At 41.5% G+C, this 22,093-nt stretch overlaps 1 protein-coding gene across 1 annotated transcript in view; it reads left to right on the top strand.

Annotated features, from left to right (window-relative positions):
* Positions 1–22,093, top strand: part of SLIT3 (slit guidance ligand 3) — a 495,630-nt gene that overhangs the window by 365,853 nt on the left and 107,684 nt on the right. The window contains exons 15-17 of the mRNA XM_058034755.1: positions 10,280–10,430; positions 11,520–11,594; positions 20,141–20,284. Coding sequence (XP_057890738.1) covers positions 10,280–10,430; positions 11,520–11,594; positions 20,141–20,284 — 370 coding nt within the window. The remainder of the gene's footprint in view (positions 1–10,279; positions 10,431–11,519; positions 11,595–20,140; positions 20,285–22,093) is intronic.

Raw genomic sequence — 22,093 nt, 5'->3', positions numbered from 1 at the left:
ATAGGAAGGAGCTTCTGTGCAACAGGTAGATAATGTACATAATTCTTTCTAAAAGGAGAATTGGAAGCATTATAGCATGAAATGAAGGAACAGCAGGGAACAGGACATATTTTTGCCCAGGGCTGTGAGACAGGCAAAGCTTTTGAATATGCCATCAAATATGTTTAAACTTCAGATTGCAATAGATACTATTTTCTGTGATTTTTAGCTTTCCATTTGATGCAGTGCACCACAACAATAACAAATCTCCCCCTTGCCCAACTGTCCCCACAGCTGTACAATCTGAGACTAAAAAATCTGAGATTTTCTTGAAAGAGAAATCATAAGTACAGGCTGTGTCTAATTCTCTCTCTCTTCTGTTTAGAAAAGGGAAATACTGTCATTTTTAGTAGCTTTAGTGAAATTCTGATGATCATTTTCTTTTTGGCTACATCTGCCCACTCTGACCACCTAAGGATCCAATGGTGCTTGGCAGCCTGAGGTCACTGGAGGCTCCTATTCTTAATATGAAAAAGGGTGGAAAAGATCAACACAAATATCCTGCCCAGAAGCATTTGATTCAGTTCACTACAGAGCAGTTTTGTTTTCTGGGCTTTAGGAGTAAGGGAAATGAATCCATGAGCAGATTGTGTTGTCTCTGTGGTAGCTTATTGTCACTTCAAGACTTGGCAGGTTCCTTGATTGCTGTGTGACACTGTGTATGAAATAGCTTTTGGAAAGAATTGCCTTTGCATTCAGCTGTATATCTACTTCTCCCTGTGATATGTTTGCATTTTTCAGTATATTGTGCATTTCAAAAGCGATGAAAGTTCCACCTGCTGTACTGACACAAACTATCTCTGATAATGATCAAAGCAATGTGTTTCTACAAACATCACATCACAAAAGCTCTTTATCTTCTAATTCTTAGAAATAAGACTTTTATCAAGAAGATTGCTATTGGAAATACTCTGAAGTGAGCCTGTCTTATTGCTTCCTCCTGCATACATTGTGTCTAACTGCCTTTAATTAGATCCTTCAGTTCCAGACAGTGCCATACAATCAAAAGGACAGGGGAGAGCAGGAGGAGGAAAATGAACCATCTGCCAGCATTATTCTCTCCTTTCTGGACACTACTTCTTGTTAACCCAACCCAAAGCAAAGGCAGCCTTTTTGGGTACATTTGGGTCCAAAAATGGCATATTTAGGGCTAGTGTTATTTCTCTCATGTTATTCACAATTATTGCATGGAAACGTAGCTGCTTTTTGTTCACTCATAATTTTTAAGGCATTTGATAAAACCTCACTAATTGCAGCTTTTCTCCTAATTCTTTATGCTCTTTATGTTCTTTATGTTCTTTTCCAGTCTCTGTCTTCACACACACTCACCTTCCTCAGGTTACCTGTCTCCTTTGGAACAGACTTGCTGTTTCTTGTAATCACCTCAAATTTCCTCCTCTCTTCTCTGCATTGTTGCACATTTAGAAGCACAGAACTGCCCTGGATGGAGTCAGGGGAGCACAGGCTGCATGTCAGGGCTTTTTGTCTGTGGCCATTCCCACATTTTGTGTCCCTTGGACTCCTTGGGTTACCCCCTTCTCTGCTCCTAGTGGTGTGTAAACACTATTTCAGATTTTTGAGCTCTCAAACTGGAAGCTGCAGTGGCTTGCTATTCCTCAACCAGTGTTTAAAAGTCATGAAAGGCAGGTGAATTTAGCCCAGATCTTACATAATTTATCTGATTGAAACACTCTGCAGTTGTTCCCATAATTTGCCAATCACTCTGATGACAACTTTGCAAATTCCTTTCATTTTTAATAAGCAAATAGTCATTTACAGACCATGGGCTCATGCTCCTGCCCTCAGTATTTTCTGTTTGATGGCAAGCACAGGTCTCCACCTGCTCCACTGCCTTGTTGCAGTGCTGCAGGGAGATGTTTTTTGGGGATGTGATGATCCTGTGATGATCCCCCAGCAGCTCCTGAGCAAGGTCCAAGCCCTGAGAGCCTCTGGGTTTGCTCTGGATGCTCCAGAATTGCTCATATTTGGGGGAAATCTCATCTGAGATGAGCTCAGATGAGAGCTCCAGTACTTTTCTCACCATGGGTTTGCCCTGCTGTGAGGGAAAGGGATAGAAAACACTGGTTATGATTGGAGAAACTGCATTCAGATTTCTCTGTGGTTTGGTTTGGTTTGGTTTAGTTTGGGGTTTTTTTGTATGTTTTGTATGTTTGTATGTTTTGTATGTTTTGGTTTTATTCAGTTAAATTCTGTGTGTTGAACCCCTTTTTTTCTCCCTAAAAGACACAAAGACTCTGCAGAACTACCTTCAGAAACCCTCTGAATATATCAAAACTGATGATATGTTTGTGGTGCATAAGAATTATTCTTATCTGAATGGAAGGTTGTTTAACACCAATAAATCACCTGCAGATTAAATGCTGCACTGAATTTGTAATTAGGAATATGAATTTTTCATGGCCCACTGAAACTGAGTGTATTTGGGCTTTGGTTTGCACGAATTCTTCCTGAAGCTGAAGTCACTAGAGAACACAATCCAACTGCTATGACTAACAGTAATGGAGCTGGGTTCCCTTGTGCTGTGGGAGTGTTGCTGTTGTTAAATTAATTTAACTGTACTGGATACTGGTTAAATCCCTCTCTTTTCTACACATCTTTGACAGCAGTTCAGATCTTTGTGTTAAAGTTTTGTCACTTACTCTGAGCCTCCCTTAGCCTGTGCAGAACACAATGGTGGAGGGTTCTGGCTCGGCAGTGGGGGAAAGAATGGAAAGCATTTCACTCAAGGAAGCAAAAGCTTAACATAAACCAGGTGGGTCTGTTTGGCAGGGAGTATGGTTCTTAATAAGAAATTAAACTGACGTGTTTCAGTTAGGAAGTTTGTTTTAGGCTCTGCCTCATTTTATTTTTGAGTTGAAGTAGTCTCCAAAAAAGCAAAATACCTGAACAGCTTTGTTACCCACCATCCTTATTTGCAATTACAGTAAAGGCACTGGGAAGAGGGAAGATGACTCTTGAGTCACAGATGCATCCACAGGCATCCAAATATCACAGTTATCCTGGATTCCCCATGTAGGCAGAGTGCAGGGCTTTGCAGATTCCTCCCTTGAGATCTGAATTGTCCTCTTAATTAATTGTGGTGGTGTTCACAGAGGTCCCAGGATGAGGAAAGAGACCATGTTTCAGAAGGCTGATTTAATACTTTATGATATATATTATATTAAAAGAAAATTATATACTAAGACTATGCTAAAAGAATAGAGAAAAGGATTTCATCAGAAGGCTAGCAAGGAATAGAGAGGAAAATGGAATGGTAATAAAATCTTGTGACTGACCAGAGAGTCTGAGCCAGCTGACTGTGATTGGCCATTAATTAGAAACAACCACACAAGACCAATCACAGATGCACCTGTTGCATTCCACAGCAGCAGATAACCATTGTTTACATTTCATTTCTGAGGCCTGGCAGCTTCTCAGGAGAAAAAATCCTAAGGAAAGGATTTTTCATAAAATGCGTCTGTGACAATTACCCATGTCAGAAAGCTGAGTGATTGATTGCTCTTCTAACCTCAGAAATTACACTGGGACAAAGTTTGCTCTCCTCTGAATTGCAATTCCACGTGCTGAGGTTAAGCTGAGCCACGCCAGGGGTGCCAAGGCAGCACTTTTTGTGTGTGTGGTGTCACTTGAGTGGGATACAGAAAATAACTGAGGAGGCGCTGCCGTGAACAGAGCTCATCAGCTAAAACCAGTGCAAGGGTGTTGGTGCTGCAGCTGGACAGCAAATATTTCATCTGACTGTTCTGAGACTGCTGCTCCCCTGAGGTGGTGCACCCTGATGGGACAGTTAAAACAGGGCCCTGTGTACAAATTCTTTACAAACTGCAGGTTCAGTGACTGATTAACAGAATGTGGATTACAAGAAGTGAATGAACACCAAAGCAAACCAAACAATGCTGCTTGTGTGTAAAATATCTGAAGGGAGGGGTTTTCATGGAAGCTGGTACAGAGCTGGAGATGTATTTCACTTTTCAACTTCTTTTTTGCAGACATTTATGCAGAATGATCTTATGTACATCCAAAAGGCTTATGGAATTTATTTAAATGTAATTTATAAAATAGTGTGCTTTCCTGGTATTTCTGCTCTCCTGCATTCTAGGGACATAAATTAGGATTTTGACAGATTTCTTTGTGTGCTGGTACCTCTCATTCATTGCAGTTGATGATTAGTTGAGGCAGTTATTGTAAGTGGTGTTTAATTAGTGCAGCAAAGGAATAGAGACTTGTTCAGAATATTCTCCTGGGGTTTCTCAGGAAGGTGTTTGCAGAGCTCAGACTGCATTTGATTCTAGTAGGACTGAAAGAGTTCATTGACACTGAAATTGCTGAGTTTATTACAGATATCCCACTTAATACTGTAAATCAGTATATAATATAAAAGTCTTTGGAAGATATGAACTGTTACTTGTCATTGTTTAACAGAGTTCTGTGGATTAATTTGTTTGAAGAGCCCAGGCCAGAATTTCTGCTTTATTAAAGCAGTGCAGGAATAAGGATATAGGATTCTACATCCTTCTTCACTGGAGCCATACAAAATTATTGGCAGGAATGCTAGTTATAGATATAATTTCTAAGCAAATGAGGTGTGGATTCCAGGGTTATGCATATTTGAATTAATCGGGCGAGAAAATTAATGTGGTTTTGTGCCACATTGCATGAGTCACAGAAGAAAATTAATAATCTAATGTTTTTATCAATTCAGAGTCTGGCTAGTTTGGCAGCCTGTGGAGATTGAAGATTTGTGTTAGGTTCCCCTAAAAAACTGCTTCAGTTTATTTCTTAGACTAAAAAATCAAATTGCCTTACTTTCATTGCTGAACCAAACTCTCACTGTGGGGTGGCTAAGTTAACACTGTACTGATTTATTTCCTGAAGTTCCCAAGTAACTCAGAGTTGGCTTTTCTGCACAGCAGAGCTGGGTCATGGCAGAGTGGGGAAGCACAGACCCCTGCTGCATTATCTGTCATCTCTGCTCAAGCACTTGCCTTGTTCTCCGTGTAGGTAATGAATAATCTGCCTGGTGCTGACTTTGTTCTTTGGGCAAACCCCTTACTAAGGAAAGTGATTTGTATTTAAAAGCACCAGCACTGACCTTCCCTGGAGTCCAGCAGAACTCTGTGAGCAGTTGCAGAGGACAGACACTCTCTCTCTCATCTGGGAATCCTGTAAGCATTTGAGATGTGACTTTCAAAATCGTTGTCCACTGGCACAGCTCTCAGACAGTGGAGTCGGGGAGAGCTTTATTCCAGTGGGAGCAGTCAAGCCTGAACTGAATGTTCTGCTTTATATGTCAGAGTTGCAGGGATGAGTTACAGGAGCAAAGCTGTTTGAAATAATTCAGGATGTCGGAAATAGAGAACGCTCAGCTTCCATCAGAGAGTGATGCACAAAACCCAACAAATGTGCTCAGAAACAGAATAACAAAATGCTGTCTGTGTCTGCAGTAGCGCGTGTGTGCTGCTCTGCTGGAAAGCGCAGAGGAAACCAAAAGAAGAAGAAAAGAAAAGCAGTGGCAATTGCAGGTTGTCAGTGTAAGTGCCACCAGCATGAGGGGCCTCTGGGAGCTGAAATCAGGCTCAAAGGGCACTCGGGGAGCATTTGAGGCCAGAGCTCGGCCATCAGCTCAGAATCTGCTGCTATTAGCACGGGCTGCGGTATTTCTACGGTTACATTTAAATAAATGGAGCAAACCTAAATGGCATTTTTACTGAAAGGAGACACCAGGAGAGAGTAAGTAACAAAAAGCAAAGTGGATTGGGCACTGAGTGTGTGGTGGGAGCTGCAGGTGCTCTCTGAAGGAGCAGTGAGCTCTCCTCTGGTGGTGTTTCTGTCGTGCCAGCTCTGTCTCTGAACTCGCCCGGGCTCTGTTCGTGTTCACTAACCCCAATTGTGCTCCAGGGTGTTCCTGCAGTAGCATAAAGGATGACCTCTTGTATCCAGCACCTTTTTGCATGGGTGGAGTGGAGAGCAGCTCTCCGTGAACCTTCAGCTTGTGCTTCTCCATGCTGCTTCCTCTGACCGCTCCTCTCTCTCTGGCGCTGCCTAACTCTGACTCTGGCTGTCCATGGGGTTTTCCTTTGTGCTTGATCTAACCATGTGGTAGAACAATACAAATGGAACATGGTTCTGTCAAGCACCATGGAAGGCTGCATACTCCCTGCAGCATGGCATGCCTGGATACTTCTGCTGGGGCAGAAGCATCAAAAGGTGAGAGATTCCCTTTCCCTTTCTCCCTCTGGGCACGGTGGAACTGGAGAAGTGTTGCTAACCAGGCTCCCAGGGGGCCACAGAGGTGTTTGCACAGACTTTCCACGGGGCTTGCATGCAGAATAACCATTTCTGAGTAATTAGAATTACTGCATTTCTATGTATTCCTAAGTAATTAATCTGTTTAACTGCTCTCACAATGGAGGAGTCAGGCGTTCAATTGGTTGATAATGTTCAAGGGTGATTCCAGCCATACCTACAGAGATTAAAAATCACTTTTGTCTCCATACTCTGTGCATAATGTAAGCTGCATCTGTCTGTTTGAGCTGTCCAGTGAATCCTTCTATTTGAGGTACACTTGCCATTTCTGCAGCAAGACGCCTGCCATGCAGTGTAACTTTGGACCTGCTCTTAATGTGCTGGCATTGCATTGTGAACAAATATAACACAAAAGAAAAGCTTCAGAATAGTCTGCAAAACATTGTTTTCATCTCTTGAAAATGACATGGCTAACATGGCCTGTTTGGGAGCACCACTGTCCAATAATTCCACAGGGCAAAGCTGAGTCAGCAAATCCAAATGGGCCATTTTAGCTTTGACAGCTTTCACGAGATCTTCAAAATACTTCTGCCTAACTCCCCTCCTACACAGAGATAATGACTCCTTTTCATAAAGGACTTTGAGAGTCTCATACAGAAGTTTTCTTACATTGAAATATTTCCTTGTCTTGCAAATTTCTCACATCTCTATTGTGGAACTGTCAAAAGAAGGACATGCAGGATTCTTAGATTTTATCTGTAGTTACTGATAAAAATTAACACTAGCAATGTGAAATTATGACCAAAAAAATGCACTTCTTTTTTATTCCATATGAGAATTGTGATCTTGTGGTTGTATGAAGAACTTTTGAGATTCCTGTGTCTTTCATTCAAGTTTTAGACGAACTGATCTCAATGGTCATACTTTTGGTGCCAAATTTGAGGCAGCTGGATCATTTTCTAGGATGAATGTGTCAGGTCACTTTTGAGGCAGCCCCATTTGTAGCGGTACAGATCCTCCAGAACTCCTCTTAAGTTCTTTGGACAAGGCTAAGTTTTAAAAACTTGAAATCAGGTTTTCTAAACAATGCTTTTTAAGAAGTGTAGAACAAAAATATATTTCTCTCTGTTGCCTGATTCTCCATGTGGGTATCAGAAGGGCACATAGAATGTTTGAGCACTTGGAAATGTGATGTTTCTTTATCTCAGTGCTGCTGTTCTGTAGAATGCCATGGTGTGTTTGTTTTATGATAAGAAGAATTCACAGTACCTGATAGTAGTGTCACATTGGTTGTGAAATAATTAGAATGTTATCAGAGTAATTAACAAATCAAAAAACTACAACTGCCCTCAGTCACACACAGGCCTTGCTGTTGCCTTGGCTACTTGTTTTACAGCAAGCTTTAATTCTTCCTCATTTGGGGAATTGCTAGAGACTCCTGGGTCATGTTCTGTCCTGCATCTCTTCTCTGTGCTTTCCATGGATGATTTTACAGAGCACAAGGAGTATTCCATGCCTGTGGGGTGAGCTGTGCTTCCTGAGTCCTGTTGTGTTCTCTCAGAGCCTGGCAGTCAGCAGGAATGGATATGTGTGCTTAAACAGCTCTGCAAGCAGATGGCTGCATTTCACATTGCTATCCCAGATGGGAATATCTTAATAGAGCAGCCACCTGTCCAAGTGATCTCGAGGCTCAGGTCAAACAGTAAATTTTATCTTGTTTTTGGCAGGTGATTCCTGCTGTCTCTCAGGCTAAGAGATGGCTGAGTACTTGCTGAGCACATACAGGCTGTTGATTCCTTTTGACTCAGTGATTACCCGAGGAACTCTTGTTTAAACTCAAAAAGAAAAATGAAAAAAAAAAAAAAAAAAAAGAGAGAAAGAGAGAGAAGGAACAAAAAGTGTGGAGGTGATGTTTGCTCCCTTCCTCTCCTGCTGAGCTGAGCCTTTCCCCTGTTTCAGTTGTGGTACAGATGCCCAGGCAGCATCAACCTCTGAGAGCTGCTGCAGTGTGGAAGGTTGTGTGCCTCGCCAGCAGGAGGGTGGGTGCCAAGTCAAAGCGTGATAAAATTCTTTATTTGTTCAGCCAGAAAGCTTGAGAGAGGACCAAACATTCATTTTTCGCCCTCCAATGTTATACACTGCTTTTTCTCCTTCATACAGAATTCTACTCTCCCATCCCCTTTTCCCCATGGGAAGGTGAATCTTGTATCCATCAGTAGACTAAAAAGTTTACTTAATAAATGTCTACCCTATGAAACTTTACGTTGTTTGTGATTATTTTTTCAACAAACACTTTTACTAGGAAACTTAGTAGTGCTTCTACAAGGTTAAAGTTGGAGATTTCCAACTTTCTGATCACTGATTGTTGGTGGGTTATTCAATGTGTACTGTAATTGTAGCAATTTTAATAAACTCTGGTTCTGATAACTGTTTGTCTTTGATATTGTTTCCAAGGAATCATAAACAACCAAACATTCTGACTACCCAGCTTGGAATGTCTAGGACTGGAAATAAAATGTTAGATTTTTTTTTTAAAGGATAAGTCTGTAAATGATAATGGTGTGGGGAAACTCTTAGACTGTATTTTTATAATGCTTTAAAATACCCACTGGTCCTAATGCTTTAAGTGCTGTGCTGTCAGGAAAGTTGTACTTTAAATGTATAATTTATAATAAGCACAAAAACCAGCAAAGAATTTAGCACCACTGAAGTAGCAAGGTACAAATCTGTATGTCAGTGTTCTCATAATCCAACTTGGAATTACAAAACTAAACCAAAGTGTGGCTGTGGGATCAGAGTGTTAGATTGCCTGTAGAATTGCTTTTTTTCACTGCATCACCCTGTGGAGATAATGCATAACATAAATTAAAATAATAGTGGATTTAGGAAATGTCTTTTTTCTCTCAGAAAATAGTGCATGGTCATAAACTGGGCAGTGGTGTATTTGTCAGTCAGGAAGGGGGAGCCGGTGATGAATGTCATCAAGGCTCCATAAGCAAATTTCAGCTCAGGTTTAAGTTTTTGTTGATGTTTTTGGGTTCTTAAAACATTTGTTCAGCTCCTCTCTCTGAGAAAGTCTTGTAATTGACTTTTAAAAATTTGGAAACCTTGAGAAATGCTTCTTGGTGATTACAATCCCTGGGCCTTGCACAGGGCTTCTGCAATGGTTCTGGTGCTTCCATTATGAAGTATGAAGTGAATGGGCAGGAATTGCATGGTGGGGGTTTGGCAGCACTTTGCTCACACACACATTTATTAATCCTCCTGGTTCCTTGAAGCACTGAGATCGAGTTTCCAACCTGCTGCTATTAAACGAGAAAAACCAAACCTGAAAAGGACAGATTAGTTCTGAGCCTAATTGGAAAAGCATTTCATTAGAATGGGTCAAAAACCCAGTCAAAGAGGTCTGGCAATCACTGTGTAATGGTACATCAGGGAGTGCTTCTCACTAAGTGTGCTCTACCCATTCCTTAATTAAAATGAAAATTATTTAAACTGCTATTACTTTCCTTTGCTGTTTGTTTAACATAGTTAATAAAGACATCTAATTGTTGGAAAGTTGACAAGGTTGTCTAATAAAAGATTGCTCTGAAAAACAGCTCTAATAGCTGAGGTCTGTACATTTGGGATTTTCAAATGATATCTTCAAAAGTCTTTTGTCATTTGAATTCTTTCATGAGATGCCTTTTCCTTGTTGCTGGACTAAATTCCAGATGGGAAAAAACTGACTTTGCTGGAAAATGCCTTAACAGGTAGGCTTGTTAGACAAGGAATTATTCTGTTAAGGGGAGAGTGAAAAACCAGGGACAAGCCTTGGGAGTAATTTTAAAAATTGCTGAGCACAAGTCCTTGGCAAGTATTAGAAGTGTTTGCAGGAGCTGGGGGATGACAGGAGGCAATGCTGAGGGTGGGTTCCATGGTCACTGCTGTTCCCAACAACTGTTTGCTGGAATATATTTCCCTTTTATTGCAGGCTCAGAGGATTACAGAAGTAAATTCACTGGGAAGTGCTTCATGGACCTGGTGTGTCCCGAGAAGTGTCGCTGCGAGGGGACAGTGGTGGACTGCTCCAACCAGAAGCTCACCCGGCTGCCCACGCACCTCCCTGAGTACACCACCGACCTGTGAGTGTGCCTCCGACACGGCCCTGAAGCTGCACTTGTTGGCTTTTCTGATTTTTAAAGGCTGTAAAAGCAACTCAGATTGTTAAAGGCACCTTCTAGTTTTATCCCGGTGGGAAAATGGGAAAGCAAATTTTATTTCAGAGTTGCGCCGTCACTCTCATTTTTCTAGCACCGGCCCTGTGTCCTCCTCCAATGCCGGCCAAGCCCAAGCTTTGTCCTTCCTGTCCAGTCTACTCTGGAGTCCTCTGCCTTTGCACCATTTAAGAAATGGTTTTAACCATTTGAGTGAATCTGTGATTGGGAGCTCATTGCATCTCAGCATGGCCTGCTACTTGGGTGGAGCAGGTCTTACTAAATTAATGTAACTTCAAGACATTTGAGTATGACAAAACATTTTTATTGCTTAGCAACTGAAGATTCTGGTTCTTTTCTTGCATTGGTAGCCCATTCAAACAGAATTTTCTTTTTTTGAGTTAGTGTTGTATTTATTGTGCTTATTCTAATTAAAACCTCATAAAAATTATTGATCTGAAGTTAAGAAAAAATATGAGAGAAATCCAGAAACACGGCAGAGACTCTGCATAGCAAAATGGAGCTATGTTCAATCAGAGAACGAATTTTACATCCCAAGCCTGCCAAGACAGTGGCCTTCACATTCATTTTGAAGATCAGCAGAGTTTTATAGGAAAGCAGCTGAAATCAGAGTCCTTCTGGTTGCATGGCCCCATCTCCAGTTGCGTGCCTGGTGTAGCAGAGTGCACCACAGAGGTTCAGTCACGCACAGGGGGTTTGTGTGCAATGGATTAGCTCAATAATTCCTTTTCCCATGCACTGGGAGATGAAGGGGCTCTGACACTGTCCTTTGGCATTACACTCTTTAGGGCATCCTAAGCTTTCACTGTAGATACTCCTCTCTGTCCCTTTTCCTTCAAAGCTAAACTCTGTTACCTGTAGGAGTCTGGGGGAGAGGGCAGGGAGAGCCTTGCTTCACAAAGGTCATGGATCTCTGTGTGGCAGCCCTGAATGTCACAGGGATGTATCCACAGACATCTGGGAAGCACTAAATACCTCTCTGTTTGTTCCTCTCAGGCGTCTCAATGACAATGATATTTCTGTTTTGGAAGCTGTTGGACTCTTCAAGAAATTGCCCAACCTCAGGAAAATGTAAGTCTGAGTTGGAAGCCTTGGATTGGGAGGAAGGAGGGAGGGATGAGTTTTTGTATTTATGTACTGCAGTAGTAGATATCACTTTTTTAATGTGAGTTTAACAAAACTGAAGGAGTTCCCTGTTGGATGGACAGGCACAGTTAAACCACAGTGACAGATGAAGACCCCTAGGCTGACATTTCAGTGGGTTTTTCAGGCTACGTGTCTTAGTCTTTCACTCAGAGACTGACAGGAATTCTGTCCTAGAGTTTATTCCACTGTATGCTCATTGTTGGAGCTGATTATGACATTTAGCATTTTGGTTTTGTCTCTCAAATGTATTGTGTGCCTCCAGCTGTGGTGGGGTTGTTTCAGATAGTCAAAGGAAAATAATATTACGAGATATGGACAATGGCAGCTTCTGGTGATCATTATTGGTTTAGAGAGGAGAATAAATTAGCAAACATATAGATCAGTCATTCAAATGTAGCTGTATAATTCTGCTGACAGTCCTGGCACAGTGCATTGTATATATTTAATTAAAGCAGTGTTTTGGAAAGAGAATAATATGTCAGATACCTGCTGATAGTCTTCAAAATGGATCCTTCTGAAGTTATTTAAAGTTTTAACCCTATGGACCCATTGCTAATGTCTCATTTAACTGTTTGCTTTTAGTAAGGTTTTATTGTCTGGATCAAGCTAATTTAGGGAACCCAACCAACCCAGGCAATTTGTTGTGCATTTGTTTCACGTGATTTCTGCCATCTGGAGCTTCCTGCCCATTCGAGTCCCTGTGAGATCTCAGGGGCTTTGGAGGCACCTGCAGTGGGATTCTCTTTAATTCTGCAAGAGTTTCAGATGCAGCACTGCAGCCTGGGGTGGGGCTGTATTTGTGTAAGCGCAGCCCATCAGGCTTGGGGAACTAATCACAAACATTTGCCTCATGTTTTATGAATGATCAATAATTTGTAGCTACAGTGCACTCAGAAAATGACGCTGACATTGTTAAGTGCTCTGTTCCCTGTGTAAGTAGATAGTAAACAGGAATGAAAAATGCATGCTATGTAAGTGTATACACAAACTGGAAAGCATCTGTCCTCATCAAACCTTCAGGATTTGTGTTTAGAAAATTGGAATAATTTGTTTTTATTTAAATCTTACAGTAGGGAAGTACAGTGCTGTCCCTCCTGTCCTCATCGATCACTCAGAGGGAGGGATGCCTAGACAGGGGCTGTATTTTGGGAATAAATCCAGCATGAAATGTGAGGGTATTTTCAGGAGTTTATTTCCTGTGAAACCAAAGATTCTTTTATCTGTCCTTGGTAGCTGCTGAGATCAGAGGTGTGCAGGAGCAGGTCAAACTCATGGCAAAAGGAAACTGCACCCTACAAAGGGTCTCTTGCTGGGTTTTACTGGCAGCCTCCAAGCAGAGGCTCCTTAGGAAATCTTTGTAGCTGAGCTCATTTCTTTTGTTCTGCCTGATGCTCTAAAGAAGTTTCTCCATTTTAATTAAAGGGATTTTCTGAATACAGTGGTTTTTCATATGAGGACAGCAACATTTCAACCACAACTTTACTCAGTGGCCTGATCCCTAAAAAGCCAGATTAGACTTCTTTTCATGTTTCTTCCATTTTGTGAAAAAAGGGGTTACCAGGAAGAAACAAGCAAACAAACCCCCAAGTTATTATTTGGTCTTTACCAGGCCAAATCCCTCTGCTAATGAAAGGCCCCTCTCCACCCAGCGAGAAGGGAAACGTGGGCAGTGCCTCAGATGGCATTGGTGCTGAGTCAGAGAGGAACAGCATTGATCCAATCCCCATTTTTTAGTGGGTATAAGGGACAAGAAACATAACTATTATTTGATTGACATTGCTGACTCTGTCTCATCATATATTCCTTGTCTGCTTGAGTGTTAAAGGCAAACAGCAGGTGGAGGAATCTGTCTGGAAATTGAATTGCTTCCTAGGCTTAAGAAAACAGCTCAGAGCTTTGCAGTGGCAGGGCATTAGCCTAAATAATATCATTTTTTTTCCTTTATTTTTTTCTCTGAAATACTATTTTTTTCTGAAATGAATCTGAATATCTGTAATATGGATATCTGAAGGGTATTTGAATGCTTGCCCTTTGATTGTCTTTCACTTGAGTTTAGGAGTAGTGACAGATCCATGCCAAGGAACTTGGAAAATAAACTTCATTTCAGAGAATTCTGTGAAGCTCCAGGCAGAATTCCAGACAGAGTCAAAATGATGGGGCAAAAAAGGGAAGTATCAGACCACCTTTGCAACATGTATCAGACCACCTTTGCAACCCCACCTCTAATATGGAATTAGCAGTTGTGTAATTTGTCTGCAAATAGCCCTCCTAAGCTGAACCTTATTGTATGATGTGTCAGCCTAGGGTTTAATACATTTTAATGCAAAACAAAATTGAATTCTTGATATAAAAATGTAAAGGTCAGAGATACATAATGCAATGTGATGCCACATTTTACTTAGAAATTAAATACCTAAGATTACCCCACTGGTTTTTAAAAGGTTAACATATCTGAATGTGCCTTGAAAAAACTAATCAACTTCAATAATTAGCTGCAAAATCCCATATACACAGTGTGATTTTCACAACCTAAATTTAAATTTTCTTTATGTTTAATGCTTTTTACAGTAGAATGACAAGATTGGTGTAGATTCTTCTAGACAGGTCTAATCCAGTCCAGAAGTAATTCACTGGGTTCTCCAGTGACCTCTGTTTTGTTTTCATTGTGTTTTTACTGTGTGGCTTTACCTGATCTTGCCTGTGCGAAAGCTGAAGGCTCTGAAAGTCCCATCCCCATCCCACCAACTTCAGGCTCCAAGGACTGTGCTGCTGATATTTTGCAGTGGTTGGCAAAGAGCACTTTGGATCTGCCTGGAGTGCAGGAGAAATACAAGGATGCATCTCTGAGCTCTTTAGGAGTGGGAGCAGCTCCAGCACTTGGATTTTTGGGGGTGTCCTAAAAGGGCTCCAGGAGCTGCTGCCCTCCAGCCGTGGGAGCTGGAAGCTGCTGCCTTTGACAGGGAATTATGCTTCCAATGCAGAAACAACAGGGAATTATCTTTCCAATGTTTCCAGGGAGATCTTCCCACTCAGCACATCAAGGTCTCATGTCAGGTAGGGAGACATCCCCATTCACAGAAGTGAAGTTCTGACTTCTGTGGAAGCCAGCAGTTCCTTTCTTGCAGCAGCCACCAAATTCAGCATGAATCAAGCACTGGGAGCCCCATCACTCCCTGGCAATGCCTCAGCTTTTAATTAGAGAAAATCCCAGTGCACTGTACTTCCCTACTGTAAGATTTCAATAAAAACAAATTATTCCAATTTTCAGAACATAAATCCTGAAGGTTTGATGAGGACAGATGCTTTCCAATTTGTGTATACTCTTACCTAGCATGCATTTTTCACTCCTGTTTACTGTCTACTTACACAGGGAACAGAGCACTTAACAAAAAATCCCCAGTGCCTGGGGACTCCCATGGCAGTGGGAGCCTGGAGGGTCTCTTGGCCATGACAGGTTCAATGTCCAAAACCCCCTGGAGGGGTCTCCTGGCCATGACAGGTTCAGTGTCCAAAAGCCCCTGGAGGGATCTCCTGGCCATGACAGGTTCAGTGTCCAAAAGCCCCTGGGTATCTGGCTCAGGGAGCACAGAGAGACCCTGAAAGACTTGCTGAAATGGGATGCTGACCCACGGGCAGAGGCTGGAGCCCCCAGATGCCATCTCCAGAGCTTGCCCACTGCCCTGTGCCTACAGGAAATCATTCCCACTCTTTCTGCAGGGCAAAAAAATTCAGCAATGAGCTCACGTTCAAAATAGAGAGGTGAACTGCCATACTTCATGCACTGCTGGGGAGAAAGGGGACTGACCTCTTCTCTTGAGAACAAGAGTAATGAAAAATGTTTACCTCAAAACCTGACGGGGTCATCTAACAGTTCATTCAGTTAAGCCTTGCCAAAGTTACAAAGTGAACATATAATATGGTTTTTATTATAAGAAATGTCAGGCTGGCTTGCCAATAGCTGGTACTGCCAACCCACCTCCAGCATGTAATTGCCTTTGGAGGCTTAATTTGGCTGTAAGTATTCCTGCTAGATTGAACTGTATGGAGTGTCAGCCCAGGATCTGAACATTTTACATGAGAAATAAAATTGAATCATGATAAAGTCTGTGGACTAGGAGTCAGCTTCAAACCCAGGCTATCAGGTTTCTGGGGGAGGCAGAAGTAGTTTGTGCCCTTGGAAACAGCTGTTACCTGTTGTTCCTTCCCCTAAGCATGAATTTTGCCATGGCAAATGAGGCTGCAGTCATTTGTTACACAGAAACAGACTTTATTTTCTGGAAATGGGGTTGAGGAGTGTGTTGTGCTTTGTGCCATTTGGGCTCAGTGTGGTTTTTACAGCAAGGCCATCAGTCTGCTGTGCTGGATGAGTGCAGGGGTGGCACTGGGTGCAACTCACTGTCTGTGTGCAGTATTTAAGGCTGTCAGTGCAACTTTACCTTGGTACTACTACAAGATAATTTCAAAAACATAACACCCCCAACTCTAATACTCAATACACTGTTTATTGTAGGGGTCTAGCTCCGTAGACTTAGCAATGTAAAAGGGGTGAAATACAGTGTTTTTAATCTAGCACTTTGCCCACAAAATACACAAGCAAAGAGCCAAAATGCAGCTCCTGAGGACAGCTCACACCACCAAACCCAGCCAGACTATTGTAAAACCCTCTCAGCATCCTCCAGAGGAATGCAGCAGCTCTGGGCTTTTCCTCCTCATATGTGTTTAAAGATTCCAAGCACATCTCCAGAAGACAGAGATATTCTAGGGAAACCCCACTCAGAACAGGCTGGGTTTGTGATAAAACTGCAGAGTTGGAGGTGAGACCAAGCAGATCCCTTGTGGCTGCAGATCTCTCTCAGGGGTTTTCCAGATTAAAAGGTGAATCAGTAACTCAGCGCTTGGGAGCTGCATTGCTGACATTGCCCCAGCAGGTACAGCAGGGTGAATGCTTCTGTTAATTCTGAATAGAATCCAGCTTGCTCTTGCAGTTATGAGATCAACAGAAATAATATTATTATAAACTTCAGCCCTGAAGTGAATAAAAAGTGACTGAAAAGTGAGCTGTGTGAACAATGTCACCTTGATAGCTTCTTGATCTCTTCATTTCCTATTCACAGCCCCCCATAAAGCAGACCCAGGCTTGCTGAAAATTTATTTTGACCTCTTGCCCAAAATAAAATCTGGAAATAGGATTGAATGTTATCACCAGGGTAAATCAGGAAGTCCTTATGGAAAAAGCCTTCAGGAGTCAGGCTGGCTCACATTTGGGTCCTGCCAGAGGGCAGAGGAGTCTCAAAACTCAGTTTCTTTTCCACTGTCTGCCAGCATTTCAAGAAGAATTCCTGGTAGAAGCTCAGTGTTGCAAGAGGATGGGGCTTTTCAGTAGTGGGAGTTTGCTATAAAATGTCAGTAGGTTTTTTTCTGGTAAAAAATTTCCTTGTCAAGTGTGATGATCACATATAAAAGAATCTTTTAGAGCTAGGAAGGATGGAGTTAGAGGTCTCAGAGTTGCAGACCAGGCAAAAGGTTACAGTGCTTTCATTTTTTAAGCTTTATACTAGCTGATTATTTTTCCTGGTAACTCTTAGACTGAAAAGTGTGTAACTCTTCATGTTTATTATTCTAGCTGTTCAGACTGTAGGAGGAAACTTTTTTTTTTTCCTTTTGGTGACTGAGTGTTGTCATCTACCACTTTTTTTTTGTTGTATTCTGATATGGGAAACTCTAACTCAGGAAGACAAATAACAAAATCCAGGTTGGCAGAGCATCTGCTTTGTCAATACTCCAGGCAGGATTGCAGGACTGTAACATCTTTACCTATTTATTACTGCAGAGCTTCTCCTTTCTCTGCCTTGCAACTTTGATTTCAGCATAATGTTGGATTTGCAAATCTTTTGCATGGGAAAGGTATTTATAATTGGCTTCTTCTGAGGCTGCTGGCATATTTATGGGTAATTCTGTCTTGCTGAAAAGATCAGGCATTATTAACTCAAATGAGCAGAGTTGCCTATCTGCTGAAGTCCTTTGGCAGCAATTAAAATTCAGATGTTAGCACTGTATAAAGGTGCCAATTCCTTTGCAGATGGTGACCAGCTTTTGTCTCCAATATTTGCTCTTTTCTGCCTTCAGTATCTAATAGACCATTAAAATTGCCCCCCTGTTTTAATACGTGTACCTAAATATCTTTTACATGGCAAAAAGTAACTAATAAAACTTTACAACTACAACTGTAGGTCAGTTTGCAATCTGCAAAGTCTTTGTCTGTTATAGCAACTCACCCTCCCTTCCCACCACAAACATTTACTCACTTATTCTGTGCAAATATGCATCGTGGCATGATCTTTACCAGGAGGGGCATCTTTGGGAGCATTTATTTATGCCAGCATTCTGGAGAGATGTTGAGCTATAAACATTTCCACTGGAGAAATAGCTGAGCCCCAAAATTAAATGCATATGTCAGAATATCCTCCCTTGACTTGCTTTGACACTGAACATAAACTCTTCATGTGAGCCTTAGCACAAAGCACTAAACTTCTGGAAAGAGAAATCTGCCTGTAAGTATTTCTAGATGTTTTTATGTTATTTTTGGCTGATTGCTGGCGTGCTCCTATTCTTTCTGATCACAAGAAAGCACAAGAGGTGATGGGCCACATGCTGTAGGGCCCACTCTCTGACAGTTGTTCAGCAGACATAAACCAGTGTACTCCAGTTTCCCACATGAAACATATTTCCAAGGCTCTTTTTTTATTTTTATTTTATTAAGTGATGACTTCTGAAAAGAGCAAGACCCACATTATTTCTATCTGAGGCCAAGCTGTCCTCTTTCCATGTCTTCTGTCAACTTTTATCCCAGTAAGATTGCCAGCTCTTCTGAGCAGAGTAACCCAGGTGTTAATCTGATACCTTGTCATTTGTTTTGTATCACCTGGAATTGGATTTTGGAACTATTACTCATGCTGTGTCTGTGCTGGGATCATTTCTGGAATAATGTGCTACTCTGCATGAGTAATGGTGTTGGAATTTAGCATCTTCTTGGGAGCAAAAATATATCTTGTACTTTCTCCTTTTTGTTGTAGATAGTAAAACAAAGACCAGTGTTTCCTGTCATAGACCTCAACAAATAGAATTATTCATCATAATCTATACAGGACATCATGGGAGATGTTTGAAGGACTCAGGCTCAAAGTTTTAATGTGCTTAAGGCCTTCTATATAAATGTTCTAAATAATTAAATGCCATTTATTTTTATGCATCTCTGATGGCACTTATATAATTTAGAAATTGTCTTTTCATGGGGGTTTTCACAATTATGAAATATTCAAAAGATTAATTTTGCATTTCAGGAGAACTTCATTTGACTTTGTAGATCAAAGTTTTGTTATATGGATCTATAAGCAAACATCTTGTGACTGTATAGGCAGAGTAAACATTTAGAAAATAATGCTGTGTATTGCAGTGGCTGTGAATTGACAATTAAGTGATACTTGTTTCATTTTGAGTGATTTTTTTTATTTAAGTGCACATACTGAAGTTGGTATCAGATACATGGTACAGTGAATAAAAGTGGCCCGTATTTCAATTTTTGACACCATTTCAATGGCAGTTACATTAACTGGCTCTTGCCAGATGAGCACCCACACCCAAGCATTGTCCATAACTTCATGGACATGAATCAGATGCTGGAAACTCCCAATTACTGTTTCCAGAGGCATGGATAAGAAACAACTACATGAGGTATTAAAATCTGGTATTATCTTGATTTAGCTGAAATAACTGTGGTTTTGATGAGTGCAAGGGAGCTATTTGTGAGAACATAGCAATACTTGGAATTTCTGGATGCTCTCCTTGCTGGCTGGCTGGCTGGATGGATGGATGGATGGGTCTCTCTAGATAACCACTCAAAGGAACAAATTCTTCCTATCTCCCTGCCTCCAGTGTGATGTTTGGAATAAAGTGTTGAAAGTGAAGGGAGACGACCCATTTGTTTTTGATCAGCATCGACTCCAATTTATTGATTAAATCAGCCACTTTATATAACAGTGTTAATTAACTTCATGCGTATTGCAAAATCCAAGCTCACGATAGGTTACAGAGAAAACTCTAACCCCTCCTTTTGTTTTACAATACCTGTGGTTTGTTTATTGAAAACAGGACCAGCATTCTCACTGTGATATGAAAAGTTCTCAAAACATTCCTACCTGTTCCCAGAGCAGCTATCTGTTCCCAGAGAGCCCAAGGACAGAGTGTTTTGCCTGTTATGGGAAGACTGTCTGAGAATCTTATTGTTTATAAAGTGGTGCTTGAGAGAGCCTAATTATTTATAGAATCAAGCCTGGGAAATGCTTTACAACTACCTTTTACTTTTCCCTCAGCTGTATACCTTCATGGCCTCTTTCTTTAAGCCATGCTAGAACCAGACTCTCCACAATAAAGCACTGCTGATTTTCTTGTTGTCACTGGGTGTTTCCTTCCAGAAACCTGAGCAACAACAAGATCAAGGAGATCCGGGAGGGCGCGTTCGACGGCGCGGCGGGCGTGCAGGAGCTGATCCTGACAGAAAACCAGCTGGAGTCCGTGCATGGCAGGATGTTCAGGGGCCTCACAGGGCTCAAGACCCTGTAAGTGAGAGCCCTGCCTCTGTTCCTCCCTGGGCACTGCTCAGGCTCAGCAGTGCTGCTAAAATATCTGTAATTACACAGCCACTGCTGCTGCTCGGCCTTGAGGGTTTCAATCTATCTCTGCTCCTGGGCAGGTTTGAGATTTATGGGCTATTTCTATAAAATGGACAGATTTTCACAGGTCTGGCATGATGGGGAACATGTCAAGTGTCAAATTTGTCACTTCCAGTCATTTAATGCTTTTATTATTTTGTTATTTCCTCTGGAAACAAGACACTGAGGAACATGTTTGCTATCACTTTGTCCATCCTCCCACTGTTCCTCCACCCAAATTGGAGCTGTGCTGTAGAAAGAAAGCACTTGACTAGGTGGGGCTGACAAGAAATAGACTCTAGGAATCAAAATACAATTAAAATCTGCAATTTCATTAGCAAAAAAATACTACTTATGTTGGAAGGTATCATGACACAATTAGTACAGTCCTTACTCAACTGTAAAAAGAAATTCAAGTTTCATTTCAAGGACTTTGTTCTGTGATGACAAATATGGAACTTTTGCTGTTCCATTAATATTTTTGTGGTTACAGCCATCTGTTCTTCAATTTAATGTATGCACTTTACTAAGGGATTTGAAAATACTGCCCATAGATATTAAATTAATTTTTATACTGTAAAGCAGCCTGTGGCAGTGCTCCTAAACAAAATTCAGCATTTTTTAATAAAAAGATGCTTAACATTCAAGCTATCCTGCTGACCTGACCTACATTTCCCCCAGCTGATAAAGCAGTCTAAATATACACAGCATGATATGAGGATTTGTGAGTCTAAGTGTTCTTTCAGGAAGGGCACACAGTGCATGGTGAGCCATGATATGAAACCAAAGGCTTTGGCTTGAGGGACACATATTGCTATCCATTAATTGACTTTCTTTCAGCATTAAAATAGTAATCTTTTGCAAAGGGGCTGCATTTTTCAGGGTCATGGTCCAGCTTTTAAAAGGCTGTATGTTCCTGCAATGCAAGAAATCACTGTGCAGGACATATTGGCATTGAAATTATCCCATCCTGCAGTTCTGCTGCCTGATACCTTCCATGCAGGGCAGGAGAAATGTTTCCTGCTGCTGCTAAGGGCCTTATTCTCCCATTTTCTGCTTGTCCATTTTAGAGCTGGTGCTCTTGACCTGAGCAAAGGTGTTTCTCTGTGCCCTGTGGGTCTCTCCTGACACAGTTTCACCCCAGCTGCAATCCCAAAATTACAGAGACCGTGATGCTGGTAACTGCACAGAGAGCAGTGATGCAAAAGCAGCAGAGTGTTCAAACAGGCAATGTCTGTGATGACACTCAGTGTTTTCCCAGCCACATCTAAACTCTCTCTGGTGATTTTCAGGTAGCATTGAGGTGGCATTTCAGTGCCCAGCTAGCAGATACCAATGTGAGATGTAAATTCAAACTTCGGAGGGAGTCTGAATTTCCATTGTTCACTGGATACCCAGGAGTTGGATACCCAGGGGTTCACCCTCCTCAGTTTGGGGATCAATTCACTGCAGCAGCAGCAGGAGCTGCATGCATGTTGTGGGTCTTTGGTAGTGTGCTTTAATTACTGAATGATTTTTCACCTAAGTAGGAATATCACAGCAGTGCAGTGATGTTTACAGACCCAGATATTGATTGGCATGCAGTGTAACAAATACACATGAGCCTTTTCTGCAATGGAGTGAAACAAGATACTCCAGTCTTTCAGATTAATTAGGCTTTATTGTCGAGTTCATTGTTACCATAACAACTCAGAGAGATGGACCTTCCAAAACACA

The sequence above is a fragment of the Melospiza georgiana genome, chromosome 15 (genome assembly GCF_028018845.1).
Source record: "Melospiza georgiana isolate bMelGeo1 chromosome 15, bMelGeo1.pri, whole genome shotgun sequence".
Classification (NCBI taxonomy): domain Eukaryota; kingdom Metazoa; phylum Chordata; class Aves; order Passeriformes; family Passerellidae; genus Melospiza; species Melospiza georgiana.
The sequence above is the reverse complement of the archived record's forward strand: the minus strand, read 5'-3'. Positions and strand labels throughout refer to the sequence as shown.